Genomic DNA, 16,615 nt, shown 5'->3' on the forward strand with positions numbered 1-16,615 from the left:
CGCCGGGGCAGCGGCCGGGCGGGCCGTGAGGGGCCGCGGGGCGCGACTCACCGCGTTCTCCTTCCCCCAGGAAAGAGAGGGCGAGCATCGACACCGAGATAAAGCGCTTCATCGCCAAGAAGGCGGATCTGCTGTTCGCGCACTCGTGGAAACCCAACGGGCCGATCGAGGACACGATCGAGGAGAATGAGGGTGTGTGAGGTGGGGGGGTCACTGTGTAAGAGCAGCACTTGACTTAGCGGTACCTTTAAAAACAGGCTGAAATTTTTTCCTATTGATTTTTATAGGTTGTGTGCAGTCTTCCTGTTAGCACAAAAAAAAAAAATATTTTCGCGTGTTTTGTTGTCAAATATTTTGTGATCTCAGGATGTCGCTTGGACCTTTTGTAACTGGCTGTGCTCTTGTTGCAGAGTGTTACGCTGTCATGCCACCCCTGGAGAGGTTCATGGAGGTGCCCAGGGAGGAGAGGAGAGAGTTGTTCTTCCGCGACATCGAGCGTGGCGATATCGTGATTGGGAGGATTACCTCTATCCGTGAATTTGGCTTTTTCATGGTGTTGATTTGTCTGGGAAGTGGTGTCATACGGGAAATTGCAGATTTGGAAATCACTGTAAGATACAGTTTTGGTCAGTACTTCATTTTTGATGTGTATTAGTTGTCTCTTGCATCTCTTAACGGAGTGGAACGTGTAAAGGTGAAACAGCTTTGGGATGATGAGTAGAATCTGACTATGTGGGCAGCTGGTGATAGTTCGCTCAGCTAGTGAACACATCTTGCTATGACCCACACTATTGGGTTGAAAAGTTCATAGTTTGTGGTTGCATGAATTTTTACTTGAACCAAGCCATATTTTAAGAATCACAGTTCTGATGTGTATTAAGCTTAAAATAATCTTTTCTGGCTTGATCTTGGGGAGCAAGAAAACCCCAACCTTTTGGCTTCACATGTAATATTCCTGCTCTGTTCTGTTGCAGGCCCTGTGTCCTGTGAGGGATGTGCCTCCTCAAAGCAACCATGGAGATCCTCTGTCTTACTATCAAACTGGAGACCTTATTCGAGGTGAGTAGCTGCAGAAGTTACCAGGAATTGGTTGTTTAGGGTTTGAGCCCTTTCTGTAATTTTATCCTCCCCTTTATTATTTCTGCAGCTGCGCTCAAGGACGTCGACCGTTACCACGAGAAGCTTGCAGTGTCACTTTACAGCTCGGCTCTTCCACCCAAACTTTCCAGCACAAAACTGGGCGTGATCACTTCTGATGACTTTCCACTGCATTATAAGTAAGGATGTGCTGCTTGGCTGCACTTGCTGGGTGCAGTCAGGGTGTCTGAAGAGCATCTGTGACAGGCTGGCTGTCCCTTAAACTCGTCAGTGGGGTTTCTGATTTAATTGGATGATCACATCCTCCTTGTTGTTCTTCTCTTTAGCATACTTGTGTCTGGATATGTAGGTGTGGTTGGCTTTTTAGCTTCTTTCCAAAACTATTAAGGAAAGGAAAAGGCAGAGTGAGATACCTGTTGCTTTTGGACTGTGTTAATAAACAAATAAAAAAAAACCCCAAACCTTGGGAGACTGGAATAGGAATTCTTAACATTTTAAAATTCCCTTTAGAAGATGGGGACACAGCTATCTCTGTAATATTTGTAATGTTTTTATATGTCCTGGAGATAGCGAGGTGGGTGCCCACATAGGTTTCAGAAGCTCATTTGGGGTAAAGGACATAAGGGTAGGTAAATAGCAGGAAAATATGTGCCTGTAGAAGAGAACAGTTTGTGAGCAGTAATACAGATACTGTATAGGCATTTTTGTTCTAAACATATGCATGATGAAATAGAGTATGGAGCCTGAGGTCTCATTTGTGTACATTGGTGCTGTTTTTAAGACGAAGCCTGGAAGTTGCCAACACAGGAGAGACATTCGAAGAGGTTTTGCATCGTTCGCCAGGATTCGCTAATCCATCATTAGTTGAATATTTAGCAGAAAAACTGGGACTAAGTGAGTCAAATCCACCGTCTTTGCTGAGAAGTCTTCAAATGTAAGTGATTTTTACATTGTTCCTCTCCTGTAGCTCTGTGGAGATTATTCTAATCCATTGAAATAGACTTGTGAGTGGGAATCCTAGACCACTTAAACCTTTTACGTTTTGACTTGCATGACTGCAGTGTACATGTCCTTAAATATTTAAAAGCAAACTCCTCTAGAGTAAGAAATTTGCATTTGAAATCCTATTGCTCTGAATAAGTGTTCCGGTTTGGCCAAATTTAGAAATATATCCTCTGAGAGAAGGCACAACCATCCCTCCCCCACCAGGTTCGGGAAAAGATAGATTTTCCTCGAAGGAAAGTGAAGGAGATAAAACTATTTATTTACCAAACACATGGGAAAAGGAAAATAATGCTAAATAATAAAATCTCTCGCTGTGGAAAAAAAACCTGGGAAAAGTGTTCGAGTCCTCCCTTTGGTCTCCTCGGAGCTGGGACTTGGCCCAGGGCCAGGCCCTCTGTGCCCAGTGGAAAGTCCTCCCGATGTGCTCTGATGTTGAAGCAGTCCAGTAGAAAAGGGAGAAAATCCGAAATTCCAGGGAAGGAAAAGGAAAGTTCAACTCTCAGTCTCTCTCTGGAGAAAAAGAAAGCTGAACCACTGGCCAAAAGCTGACTGGAAAGCAGCAAACCGGGTGCCTCCTCCCTCCCATGCCTCAGCTGGGGAAAAAAAGTTGCTATCTCTGTGTGACCTTGAACAAGCTGCAAACTGCTTTGAAAAAGTTTTGCTCAGTTTTTTCCTTCCCCCTCTCAGACTCAGTTTACAGGCATAAAAAGGCACAAAGTTAATTTCTGGGCATAGGGCAGTGACATGGGATACACATCATAAAGTCACCCCAAGACAATAAGCAACACACCTTAACCACATGCAATGTTTGATATCAGATACTTAAGGAATGTACTGTGTAGCTTGTCAGCTTCGGTGGATTGAAATGCAACTTGTTTAGGTTTTAATGTCTTCTGACAGATGTTTATTCACAATGTTTATTTTAGTAATAGGTTTGACGCCTTTTGTAAAATGGAGTCAAATAAATGGAATGATGTTATGAGCCCTACTTATATTAAGCCCAAAGCAGGTGTGGACTTTGTAGTTTTTGTTAAATCTACTGCAGTTGTTCTGGTTCAGTTCAACACTTCTAGAATGGTTTGGGAAAAGCTGGTTTCAGAAATATGAAAGAAGAGACCTGACTGAGGGAGAGCAGTACGGCATGTACAAATAATATTTCAGCTTATTTCAATTGCACTTCAATACTGTAAGCTTAACTTTGTAGACTCAGCCAGCCAGCTTGATGTTTTTATTTGTTTATTCCTTAAAGTAAAAATTTCAGTGAAGAAGATTTTGCCCCTGCCTTGAGGAAAAAGCAGTCTGCATCTTGGGCCTTGAAATGGTATGTGATATTTCTTGTCAGAGCTTGTTCCTAGGTTGGATAGGGTTACAGGTTCTATTTCTTCAAAGTAAACACCCATTGAAACAGTTTTTCCACTGCATGTGTAGCGATGTAACCAGGATCTTACTGAAGGTAAACCTATCTGCCAAGTGGGAATGTGACAAAGTCCTGAGATCCAGTTCCAAAATGTGTGTCAGGTTTAAGGGACAAGTTCTTAGAATATTTATAATATCCTGACCCATTCTAGAGTTGAGGGCAAGGTTTGTGATAACACCAAGTACACAATTTTCTGTTTTATAATTGAGTGTTGAATGACCTCATACTCATAAAGTCATTTAAGCCTCAAACTGTAGATGCAACAAGTGCACTTGCTGTCTTTGGAAAGTTAAATGGAACGGCAGCCCTGGATATTTGCTGTTGCTTTTACACTGTGCAGTGTATTTGCAACATTGATTAATTGCAGAAAAGGTTGCTTATAACGTTAAGTTAAATTTTAATTTTTAAAAAAAGTCTATAATGAACTGTTCTGAAAATCAATTTACATCAGTTCTTTTCTAGTAAGTTAATCTCTTGGAAAATGTGCGAGAAATGTTCAGGTAACATGAAATGTAAAACCTCAGGATATTTGTGTGAGATGAGCTGGTTTCAGTGTGCACCATCTGCCCATGTCACCTTGTGCCGTCGCTCTAATGGGGATTTTTAGCTTTGGACATAATTAAGCCTGTTCAAGGTTAATGGTGGTAGGTCACTCATAAGTTTGTGCAGAAAATTGCTTAAACAATAATTCCATAAATGAAAAACAATGTAACATAGTGGCACTGTCTGCAGAAATGCTCTCGAGTGCCTTAAGATTTTGGATTAAAGATAATACATTTTTGTGGAATTAGGTCACCTAATTGAAATGCCAGTGTAAAATACACAATAACAAGGTCAGGTTTTATTACCTGTCCCTTGTTTGGAATCATAATTTGTGAGTAACAGAAAAATCTGCATAAACTAACTGTACATATATATTCTAAATATTTTTTATCCAGTGTGAAGGCTGGGGTGGATTATTTTAAGGTTGGGCGCCACGTGGAAGCCATGAATGAGTACAACAAGGCTTTGGAAATTGATCCACAAAATGTTGAAGCTTTGGTAGCACGTGGAGCTCTGTAAGTCTGCTTGTTTCATTGTTTATTCCACTTTGTGAAAGAGAAACATCACTGTTTCACATGCAATTTTTGTTGTTCTAGATATGCAACAAAAGGAAGTCTCAACAAAGCCATAGGGGATTTTGAAATTGCTTTAGAAAATTGTCCTACCCACAGAAATGCAAGGAAATACCTGTGTCAGACCCTTGTGGAAAGAGGCGGGCAGTAAGTGTTGGAGTTGTGGGTTTGGTTGGTTGTTAACAAGTTTTCTCATAGCATTTTTTTTAATACCATTCTAGTGAGGACACAGAATGGCATCTTTCCTTCCTGGCTATGTGTTTAAAGAAAAAAAAGAAGTCCTTGGAAATATCCCTCTTGTGTAATTGGTTTACACTTTGTCCTCTGTCCCAGTTAAAAGCCTGGCAAAATATTTGAGATTTAATCCTCGATATCCTTTTTAGTCCTTGATACCCTTTCACTGGTAGGATACCAGGCTTGCATAAAGTTCTGTGAATTGTTTGAATATATTCCAAAAAGTTTAGGATTGTTTGTTTGTTTTTTTAAAAACGTTTTGTAACAAAATGATGTTCCATTACTCTGCTGAAATACTGATGAACCACTCTAATGCAAAATTTTAATTTTGAATATTTAGGGAATAGGTTTCTTTTATGCCCTGTGTTAAGAAGAGAGAATATTTTTGAAACTGGAATTGACATTTCAAAGAATAGAGTTACAGGTCAGGATTAGGAGATGATAAGGTCAGAAATACTGTTTTGTGTTGTTAGTGAGGTGAGCTGAGATGATAGAGGGGGTCTCAGAGGGATGCAGTGGTGGTGTCACAGTGCAAATAAGAAATACTTGCAAATAAGACAGCCCTAAAATAAGAAAAAGCTGTCAAAATCTGTGTCCTAACTGTATATGAATTATCACTTGAATTTTAGGTTGGAAGAGGAAGAGAAACTGCTAAATGCTGAAAGTTATTACAAAAAAGCCTTAAGCTTGGATGAGACTTTTCAGGAAGCAGAAGAGGCCTTAACAAAACTCCGTAAGCACATGCAGGTGATTCTTTACTTTCTTTTCATATGGTGCTCTCAGTGACAATAAGTGAACATCAAAAGTCATATTAAATCCTTTGAACAGGAAGGGGTTAAATTGATGGTTTGTCTTATTCTCTGCTTCCCTACTCCACAGTAAATTTTTCTAGTGAGCATTATGGCTGTACCTACCAGAAGAAAGGTACCTCTTGGTGACTCCACTGTTTTGGGATAGTAAAGAAATGCCAGACACAGTGTTATTAATGAGGTTAACGTAAAACATTCTATGAGTACAAATGTTCAAAATGTAAAACACTTCCACGAGCCAAAGAAACATTGTTACCATAGTCAGGCCAGACCCTTGGTCCTTGGGGTAGTTACAGAGAGTAATGCCAGGCAAAGCTGAGGCACAGGGAGCTCACATGAGAGGGAAATTGAAAGGTAATTTAAAGGAAAACAGCAGGAGGTGGAGGGTGGGTGGGCAGACAGTTTGAATATCTCAGCTTTCTCCTCTGCTGTCTGGTGGTTTTTTTCTCTCTTCCCTTGCACGCAGCATGTTTCCCAGGTGAGCCTGCTGGGTCTCTGTGCTAATCTGAGTTGTCATCTTTTCCCTTTTATTTACCTCCTTTGCTTGTGTTGTCTTCCAGAGTGAGTCAGAGTAAAATAGAGCACTGAGGAACAGGCTTGTGTTGTTCTGTGCTTCTGCATGTGAGGATGTACACAGGCTGGGGTAGATGGCTTTAGTCAGCAGTTCTTCAGTTGGTGGAGCCATAATGCTGACAGGATGTGTGGAAACAAGGGGGAAGAGGAGATAGGACAATCTTCATAAAACTGAACTACACCAGAGATAAAGATGTGTATGTTATTTGAGCAGTACCTGCGTTTGGCTGCTTTAGAAGGAGGTGTCAGTTAAAATGATGAAGAATATTCCCAGCAAGTAGGAGATAAATGTTACTCTTTTGACATTCTCCTGCAGTCATTGATGCAGCAGATAAAGAACATGACAGCTGTTGTTTGTTGCTATGCATGGCCTTGGCTGCAGTGAAGGGTTTCCTTTATTACAGCTGTTAAGACAGATGCTGACTTTTCAAAACTATAATCAGACTTTCTGCTCAATCTGGATAGAGCTACTCTGTAAGGCTGTAAGTGGCAGAAGTCTGATCTCTTATGGACTTAAGTAGTTTAAGGATTATTTATCTGCTTAGATGCTCTCCTGCATTTACCTGTAACTTAGTACATAAGTCTGATACTGTCCCTGCTGTGTAGAATGGCTGAAACAACTCTGTGGTGTGTTTTCCTGTAATACTGATTATGTGTTTTTCTCCAATGCATTTTCCTCTGAACGGAACTGTTGTTGCTGTGTCTGCCGTCTGGTGCTGCTCATCACCACCAAACCCCTGGAACTTGATTTCTTACGTAAACTATGCATCAAACTGCTCTGTGAAATTGTTACAAAACGGTTTGTATTCAAACATGGCCAACTTGAATTCATCTTCAACTGGGTTCTGCCATGTTTTTCTTGTAAACTACAATAATGATGACACTTTCCCTCAAACTCTCTTCTGTGTTTCGGTTGTTTGGGGGTTTTTTCCTTATTTTTCTACATGTTGGTAATATTGGGGATTTTTTGCATATTCTATCTACAACTTTTGGGCTCCATGCTTCCTGGTGTGCGGGATCATGGGTACCACTGCAATGACTGGTCAAATATATTTTTTAATGGAATGAAAACTGCAATATGGTCCTTAAATTTAAACCTGACTGTCACAATGGCCAATGCCAAATTCCTGAACAATATTCCTTTTTGGTCTGGGAATCCTGGTAAAACATTCCTGGTGTATACATTTGGATGGGGTTGAATGGGGGGAAAATACCTGTGTTAACATTACTAATGTAATCTTTTTTATGATGCTTGGGTTCAAAAAAGAAATCTTTGGAAATGAGGGAGAAACAAGCTGCCAAAGAAGAGAGACAGAAAGCAAAGAAAATAGAAACAAGCGCAGAAAAATTGCGTAAGCTCTTAAAAGAAGAAAAAAGGTAACTGTTATATTCAGTGTTCTGGTTATGTGGCAATAAGTGCAGATGAGACTGTAAGCAATCCATCTCAACAAGCTGTAAGCTGGGGAGAACTTCTCCCTGGGTAAGCTGCTTTTCCTTCAGAATGATTTTGTGGACAGTGTCCTTTACTGCATATAACCTTTAATGGAGCTGTGTGTGAAAGAGACATTGGTTAAGGAATACTTTGCAGTGTGACATATTTGCAAAGTGTAATGCCATGTGAAACTGGGAAAGATGTCTTTTATTACAAAATATTCAGTGGATTTAATCCTAATTTTTTGATCAAGAAATGATATTTGAAATGGTCAGGCTCAGTTTCTGTTCCCACCTTATAGTCCTACCTGGGGTGTGCAGATTTGCTTTCTTTCAGTTTTTGCCTGACACTGAAGGTTATCTCACAGGTTAATTTTTTTTTTTTAGGTTAAAGAAGAAAAGGAAAGTATCGACGTCCTCCTCTTCCTCCTCTTCTTCATCCTCCTCTTCCTCCTCCTCCTCCTCATCATCATCATCAAGCGATTCATCATCAAATGTATCAGTTTCTTCTTCCTCCTCTTCCTCTGATCACAAGAAACGTAGGAAAAAGCGTCGGCATAGATCTGAGTCTGCTCGCAGCTCCAAAAAAAGCTCATCTAGAGCTTCTTCCCATTATAAAGATCAGAATAGGAAAGAGGAGTGGTATTCCCCTCCCGCTGATACCTCTGCTTCCTTTCTTAACCAAAGTTTTGAAGTGGAAAAGCTGCTGGAAAGGCAGGACAGCGTAGCGTGCCCAAAAATGGAGGTAAAAGAGAAAGACAGACCCTGTTCTTTTTCGAGGACTTCAGGTGATGATGAAGACACTTTTGGAGGTAGGTCTGAAGATTCAAGAGATTCTTACAGTAGCTCCAGAAATCAGCCAAGTCATAGCAAAATTGAAAAATATGGTAAACCAGAGAGATTTTTCTCCAGTTGGAGGGGTTCTTCAGGTTCGTATCATAAGTCAGATTATAAACCCAGGATGCATTATTACAGGAGATTTGAAAGGGATGGAGAGTGGAGAAGAGAGCAGTTTAAGAGACATGGCTCAGGTCAAGACAGGTATTACATGTCCCCTGGGTCTGACTATTCTGGCAGGTCAGGGGGCAAGTACAGGTCATATTCTAGCAGCTGCTCACATGAAGGTGACAAAGGTTATGATAGTGACAGGCACCATAAAAATGAAAGTGAGTCTAAGAATAGAAAAAGAAGTTATGAAGAGACTGACAAAACAAAGGAACCAGATGAAGAAATGTCTTTAAATGGTACAGAACAAGCAGAAAGCAGTGTTAAAAGAAACCTGCCTCAGAACTTAGTTAACATATTCAATCAGATAGCTGAGTTTGAGAGGGAAAAAGGAAGTAAGCAGAAGAAACAGTGAAGTACCTGAGAATACACTACTTGGATGAGTGTAGTTATGTGAACTTTTAACTTAGTATCGAGTGAGGAAATACACACAAAGAGTGAGAGAAAGGCAGAATTTTTTCTGTATTCCGAATGTGAAAGAATTCTAAAAGATCATATGGTGGAAAGAGATGGAAGAATATCTTACATAAAATATCAGTTATTATTTAAGATACAAATTTCCTGTGCTCTTAATTTGAGGTGTTCCTGTACAATATTGTGTCTGATGGGCTGAAATCCCTTGATACCTCTGGGTGTAGTTTAGCTGTGCTCACATCAAATACGCACTTTAACAACAGATGGGCTTGGTTTTTCTTGTCCCTGGGGTACAATTGACTGTTGATATTTTTCTATCAGACTTAACTTCCAGCTAGGATAACTGAATGAAGTCATGTGCCATCAATGTATATAGCCCATTTGGTCATTAAATTTTCTTAATTTTTCTTAATTTTTTGTGTCTGAGTTTTTGTGAATTTTGCTGGGATGTTTCATCCTGCTGCACTGTTGCATGTGCTGTCTACTCCATGGAATCCTGCCCTGTCTGTGAAGGCAAGTGTATTGCATGTTCTCTAAGAGTAATGTAAAAAAACCCAACTTGAAGTAGAAGAGCAAGTTTTACAACAGTGTTTATTGCCTAGGTAAGCTCAAGTGTGAACCCTTGGTTTGAGCTTTGGTGGGGATTTACTTTATAAGCGCTGGGAGGCAGCAGTTGCGTTGCTGAAGAAAAGGTTACACAGTTTACAGGGAGACCTGCAAAGGTGGGTGGCAGAACCACACAATGACAATTGTACTTCAGCTGCAAATTTTCCAGGTAATTCCATGGATACAGGTTAGTTGCAGAAATTAAGAAATCTCAACTAGTGTGGCCTTCAAAAAATGACTTAAGACTTCTTGCGTTTAGAAATCCCGGAGGTGCTGCCTCTGCTGGGTGCCTGTGAGCCAAGAGCTGCTGCTTCCTCAGGGGTGGGGATAGGCAAGGTCAGCTCCACGACTTTGGCTGATGAACCCTGACTAAAGGCTGAAGTTTTTCTACTGGGGAATCTGAAAGAAAAAAATTTAATAATTAGGATACAGAAATCCCTGCATCTAAAACAGAGCTGTCAAGGGTGGCTCACAATGAAGCCACCCAGTAGCCATGGTCGTTCCAGGGGAAAGGCCCTGAAGAGATCTCTGTAGCCATCACCACTAAATGGCTTCAGTAATCCCTGGGAATGCTGGATCATAACTGGGTCAGCATGGTACAGGCTCTATTTGAGCATACATTGAACAGGGGAAGAAGGTACCAGTAAAAGCATCAATATCTTCTCTATTTAATTAGGAAGGGCTGTTCACACTACCAAGTGTAAAACATGGCTCAAAATTGTGCTTTTATAATATCAAACCACTTTTTTAGTTAGAGCACAGTAAACAAAAGTAAATTTAATTATTCTGTAATTACTGGGTTTTCTAAACTGTGATGGATGCTGAAATAAACTTCCTCATGTGCTTGAAAAACGTAGTAAAAGGACAGAGTAAGGAGAAAGTTTTTATAGAGTCTTCAGCAAGCAGAGACAATTGAGAAGACCTTCAAGAGTGAGGAATTCTTTCAGTTAGGGACTAATTTTGCTGGTTTATATGTGATCTTAAAATCTCAAAGTAACCCAAGTGTGTTAGAACTTACCTGGTAGGAGGTAGTGAGTTCTGTGGGGACTGAGAAGTTTGACTACCGCTAGGAGAAGCAGCTGTAGGAAGCTCTAAATTGAACTAGAAAATTTGGAAAGAAAAAACAAGTTGATCTGATGGTTATATAACAGAATTGGCATATCAGAAGCATTTACAGGGCTTGGGATTTGAAGAGATGTTGAAAGCAGGTGAACGCTTTTCTGTTTTACCATATTGTGAGTTGTCCTTGAAAGACTCTAATAGGCTGCTGGAGCTCTCACTCAAGATTTTGGTGGCAGTTAACTGGAAAGCTCACCTTGTCAAAGTACATTTGAAAGGCTGCAGTTAAACCAGGATTTGCTTCTAGAACATCAGCTATCACTTGGTTGACAGTTCTGTTGAAGCCTTTCAGTTCACGAAGATGAATGTCTTTCTCTTCCTGTGTTTCTGTTCCACTCTGAGACTGAATTTCTCTGGATAGTCTGGAACACTTAACACAAATATTTTTAAAGCACTGTTCTTATGAAAATACAACACTTTTTCAGACACCTGCTAAGTTTAACCCACAGAGTTTAACCCACACTACTTACTACCTATCAGTATAAAGTCAGACGTTCTCAGCAATAAACACACAAACCTGTTTTATAACCCTTGCTAGTTTCCGCTTCTGTTCTTCAATGTCTTTCTTCAGCTGCAGAATAAAAGCTTGTTTTTCCTTCTTTTGCTCTTCAAAGAGGGCCTGCTGCTTCTGTACTATGTCAAAGTGTTGTTGCATGCTCTGGAAATTCATTTGAACAGTAGTATTAGTTTATAAAGCAGGTTTGGTATCCTTTCACTTTTTGTATTTGTGGAAGGGTCTGCTGACATTACTACTTCTAAATGTAGCTCAAGCAATTAGTGCTAATGTTAACTCGAAACTTTCTGCCAGTCCAGCTGTTTGGTGGATACAGACCTGGACAAAGCAACTTCCAGGTAATGTACATCACTGTTAAAGGTACTGTTAATGAAATTACAGGTACATGTTTTAAGATGTATCTCATAGTAGCTACAAACTACCTTACCAACTCACCAGTGCAAGCTATACTAAAAAAACCCCAACATTGTTTCCTGTAGGAAAAGAGGGATACCTTTGACTGGAATGAATAAAATCAGCTCCATAAGGGCAACTGGGGTTTTTAATAAATAAATAAATAAATGAATGAATACAATTTAAAAAAAATTAAAAGCCAGGAATGGGTTTGCTGCAATACCTCATTATATCCAGGACTTATTCCCCGATGAAGATCTGTGTCCCTTTTCTTTACCTTAAGAAATAACATCTCTGAAATTAGAGCTATGTCCTGTGGTGGTAGAATAAGCAATAGGAATGATTGTTGACTATAGGCAGTGAGTCAGGGCTTAGAACAATCATGTGGTATATCACCACATGCCTTTGCTTTCCTCTGCCTAATAATATAACTGAAATGTCACACATCAGAATTAAGTGTTGCTCTTTCTTAAGGTCCAAGTGGGTTTTTGATAACCAGGGGAACCATGAGTCAGTCCTTGCTGTGGAGCCTGAACACAAACTCTTGTTTGCCTGCATTTAGTGCTCAGCCTGCTAAATTACAAGTCAGCTAAATTAATCCTGTTTAACTGAGGCGCCTTCAATGACAGTAAAACTGAATTTGTTCAGTTTCAGTTTTTGTATTATTTTAGAAAAATCCTGTGTGGATTTTAATCTGCAGTAGTGTGTGTGTGCTGCTGCTTTAGTGGCTGCCAGAACAGCAGCTGTCAGTGCATGTGGGAGTCTGAAACTTCTAGCTGTATGTGACTAAACACCTGAAGTTTTGGTGTGATTCAAGAAAATTCAAATAAGCACTCAGTTTTTGAAAGGGGAGGTAGAGCCTTCTAAAAATCATATCTTAATAAAAGAGTAGAAAAAAAATTGTACGACAATTTCCTATTTTTCCTCTAGGATGACTTGCATGGATTTACCTACATGCTGCAGTCTTGTCTGACTGGAACTTTACTTGTATTTTACCTGGAGGTTTTCCTGAAGTTCCTTGATCTTTCTTTGTTTGTATCTGTATTTTTCATCAGCATCCCTTTTATCCTTTTCTAGTTTCAATTTTTCCTCAAGTTCCTCACCTGTGATCCCAAACAATGAGGCAGCATTATTGCTGTGTATACAACTAAATTTTCACTTGAAAATAAGTTGCACTTTAAAGTAACTGCATCTCAGAGTATTACTATATTGGTGTTGGCAGTATTTCAGTGCCTCAGGGTTTGAGGGGTTTTTAAATACTCTCTTACTAATTCCAATACACTGTGAAAAAGTAACTGGCTTCATGAGGGAGAAGGTTTTAAGAGCTACTAGTTCCAGAGCCAGCAGAGGGCACAAAAGTTAAATAATAAGTATTATTTAGAATTAAGTTCTATTTTCTATCTAATTTCTATTTCACGTACTTTTCAAGGCAGTCCCTGAGACAGAATTTTTGTAGTTTCTGTTCCAGTTTTTAAGTACACACAAGCTGTTTTCCATAGCCGTGATTTCTTTTTCAGCTTTGCAGATCTTCGCATCCAAATCATCACCTTCTTGTTGAAGTGCTTCCTTTTCCTGTGCAGCCTGAAAGCAAAACCAATATTTTAGGTGACTGCAGACATACTGAAAATATTATGATAATTATATAGAAAATATTTATTATACAGCAGTATTTAGGGGTTAAAACCACTTGAACTGAGATTTCGGTGACTAGGGACCTGGAAGGAGGAGTTATTTACAGTACAGAAGTTCTTTGAGGTGTTTCATCCGCATGCATTCATTATGGGTACCTGCATCTCCACTTAGGCTCACTTAGTCCTGCCCAGCAGCATCTACACCCTGTACAGAGCAGTCTCTGTGCCTTCCACTGCTGATGTGAATCACAGCATATGCTTCACCTCTGCTTCCTTCACCCATAAAATCCAAGATTTGAGATTGTACATTATATAACCACTGAGAGACTGTCAGAAGTCATTCAGTTTGGGAATCAGTCACTTGTAACTCCTCATTGATCTGACCAATAGATTTAAGAAACAGCCGGCAGGTGAAGTATTTTCTATAGCCCCTGGGAAGATTTGATATGGTGAAAAATCTCCATAGGTGTAGAGGCTATTTTATACACCCACAGTGACCACACGGCTTCTGCAGAGGGTCTTCTGCTGTACTGGATCTCACAGTAGCACAAATACCATCATTAAGAAATTTAATTAATATGAACTTCAGAGCAAAGCTCACAGCTAAAAGTGTGTGGCTTTAACAGGAAATCAGAGAATTTGTGGAGATCAAAACTAACAGATTCTTGTTCAAGAACCAGGGTATTGCATTATGGATAAAGACTGATTTTCTCTTTTTTCCAGTGAAAAGCTGAAGTATGCATAGGTAATTGGTAAGTGAAAGGGGAAAGCAGACATTTTTCAAGGTATAAACCCCATATGGTAAAATGAGTATCTGGAAATAACTGACAGTTAGAAAAACTTAAGGTCACATGAGACTCCAATAAAATTGTTTTCAGTTCATAGTGGATTATCACTTGACCAGTAATTCTTGTGGTTTTGTAAATTAATGAGCACTAAAGTGAAGTTTTCAAACTGCTCAGAATTAAGGCTCCACATAGATTCTTGTGAAACTTCTGTATAATTTAAATAACCAATGGTGTCAGATAATGTAGAACAATTAGACTCAAAGTAAGCAGTAGGCAAGGAGGTTGTCTTAGAGCCTAGGGAAATCTATAGCTTAAATAATTGAATTATAATGAATTATGTTGATAAAGTACCTTAATTACATAGTAGGCTTGACTTTTCATCTCCTCTCCTTCAGGTGGCATGGAAAGAGTAAAAATTTCATATCTGCATTTCAGTCTATCAATTTTCCATAGACGATCTTGAAATTCAGCACTGATTTGTTTGGGGAGAAAATAAATGGGTTGAGAAAGTGTTTGTCTGGTAGTGTTTTGTGGGCAGTTCTTGCTGCAGCAGTTTAAATTCCTGTTATTCCAGCAGCCTGTACCAGGAATTGTGCTGCTACTGGTCTTGCTTGCTTTCTGTGTTCTCCCAACCACAAACACCCCTTGTTCTGGTTACCTACGTGACTTTTGCAGTTCTTAATGGAGCCAAATCTGTTTTGACATCCCAGATCACTGCATCCTGGGAGGCTGTGCCACAGTCCTTCCCCACATGTACAGGTCTGGCCCTTCACTCCCAGAGCTGTTCCAGCTGCCCCCTGCTGATGGTACCTTAACATTCCTTACTTCCACAGAGTCTTGATTTGGGGCTGTTTCTGGCTGTGCCTCACACTGATCCAGCAGTGGGAATGCTAAGGTACCATCAGGCACACTGAATCACTCTCATTGCCGTTGTGTGGGGTATGGTCAGCACGGCAGTTCAGCTGCTGAAGTGTTCACTTTTGGCTGAATCTGGATACTGGGATTTCAGGGCTAAAACCATCCCAGATACTTTGCACTGATTGTTACAAGAGGGAAATGTTATTTCTGTGTTGTTGCTTTATAAGAGGGTGCGTATGTAACGCATGAGATTTAATTTGTTAGGTAGGATACATAATGGAAAGCTCATTAGTTAAAAAGAAGAAAAAGCTCAACCAGACAAAACACACCACAAAACAAACCAGTTGTACTGTTTGAATCAAAGAAATTACAGTTTTATCAAGCAGCTGGGAAGTAAACCCTCTTTAAAAGCGACTTTTCCGTTTCATGTACTTTGGCGTGGCTCCAGACACATGGCTTCACATGTCCAGAATAATTTGAAAAAGGCAGTCACATACACAGTTTACTGTAAAAAGATGTCTGTGACTGAGGTTTCCTCTCAGTTCTGCTGAGGATCCTCACTCACAGCAAGGCCACTGATCTCCTGTTCACCGAGGGGTTAAAGCTGCAGCCTGGGAGGGTCACAGAAGGGGTCTCTTGCTGGCCTCAGCTGTCTTGGTAGATAACTGAGCAAGATTTATTTAATTTTCAATTTCTCTAATGGTGAAGCTGGGTAAAATGCTTCTCTTTTTAGTGTGTCCCCATAAAAAATGTACTCAATGAAAGCTACAAGTTTAATTTCTGTAAGAACAGTTACCTCATGCGATGCCGTTCCTGATCCAACAGTCGTATTTGGGAATCCAGCATTGCCTTATGGATCCTGATTTCCTCAGTTCTTTCTGCTATGGCTTTCTTTAACTCCAATTGTTGTTTTTCCAGTGTTAGAACTTTCTCTGCTTTATTACACAGAGTATTTTGAAGGCGCTTCAGTTCTAGTTTTAAGAGATTATCTTCAACCATCATCTCCTAATAAGTGCCAAATGGTATCAAAATAAGAAATCATTGTTTTAATTAAGATTATTTATAATTTAGTAAGGCAATATTTATTCATTCTTTTACCTTTAATATATATACAACTGTAAGACTCCTTTTGCTCTGCATTCAAAAGTGTTATCATTTCCTCATTTGACAACAGTTTAACATGGTGAGTGTGACAGGGGTAGATTGTTTCCTGAATGGTTTTACACAAATTCATCAGACTTTCTAATTCAGGCTGAGTTTTGGGTTATTAGACTTTTCCTTCTACAACTTTTTGAGTTTAGGTGGTTTCAAATAAAATAAGAGGCCTGACAAGGAGCTTTCTGGAACAGTTAATATCTCTCTTGAACCATTAAAACTGTCTTGGAGTAAATTCTAGATTCTGTAGGCTTGCAATTCATGTTACATGAGCAAATTTTGTATACCAAAGCTTATGAAAAGCAGCAAATGGTGAACTTCATTAGCATGGAAGTACTTTAAATCATTCTGTTAAAATCTCGTATGATCCCAAACTTGAGCAATTTTTATCTGAGTACTTTTACGTCATTAGCTTCTTTTGTTCCCCTGAATTTTATCCTCAAAGACAAG

General features: G+C 39.7%; 2 protein-coding genes across 4 annotated transcripts in view; one reads left to right on the forward strand and one right to left on the reverse strand.

Moving 5' to 3' along the window:
- Positions 1-29: 29 nt before the first annotated feature.
- Positions 30-9,513, forward strand: TTC14 (tetratricopeptide repeat domain 14; the record flags this gene model as incomplete). Its single annotated transcript, XM_017726831.1, has 10 exons — positions 30-192; positions 411-610; positions 975-1,059; positions 1,148-1,277; positions 1,880-2,032; positions 3,353-3,424; positions 4,459-4,578; positions 4,660-4,782; positions 5,499-5,616; positions 7,519-9,513. Coding segments are annotated over 10 exons (1,278 nt in total), but the record flags the coding sequence as incomplete, so codon positions are not given.
- Positions 9,514-9,666: 153 nt separating this feature from the next.
- CCDC39 (coiled-coil domain containing 39) overlaps positions 9,667-16,615 on the reverse strand; it is a 19,074-nt gene continuing 12,125 nt past the window's right edge. For all 3 annotated transcript variants that reach the window (XM_017726941.1, XM_017726938.1, XM_017726940.1), the window contains 8 exons: positions 15,807-16,015; positions 14,504-14,624; positions 13,155-13,314; positions 12,730-12,836; positions 11,344-11,484; positions 11,023-11,196; positions 10,726-10,808; positions 9,667-10,106 (listed from right to left, as the gene is read on the reverse strand). In XM_017726941.1, coding sequence (XP_017582430.1) covers positions 9,947-10,106; positions 10,726-10,808; positions 11,023-11,196; positions 11,344-11,484; positions 12,730-12,836; positions 13,155-13,314; positions 14,504-14,624; positions 15,807-16,015 — 1,155 coding nt within the window. In that variant the 3' untranslated portion in view covers positions 9,667-9,946. The remainder of the gene's footprint in view (positions 10,107-10,725; positions 10,809-11,022; positions 11,197-11,343; positions 11,485-12,729; positions 12,837-13,154; positions 13,315-14,503; positions 14,625-15,806; positions 16,016-16,615) is intronic.

Source organism: Corvus brachyrhynchos, unplaced genomic scaffold (assembly GCF_000691975.1).
Source record: "Corvus brachyrhynchos isolate BGI_N302 unplaced genomic scaffold, ASM69197v1 scaffold162, whole genome shotgun sequence".
Classification (NCBI taxonomy): domain Eukaryota; kingdom Metazoa; phylum Chordata; class Aves; order Passeriformes; family Corvidae; genus Corvus; species Corvus brachyrhynchos.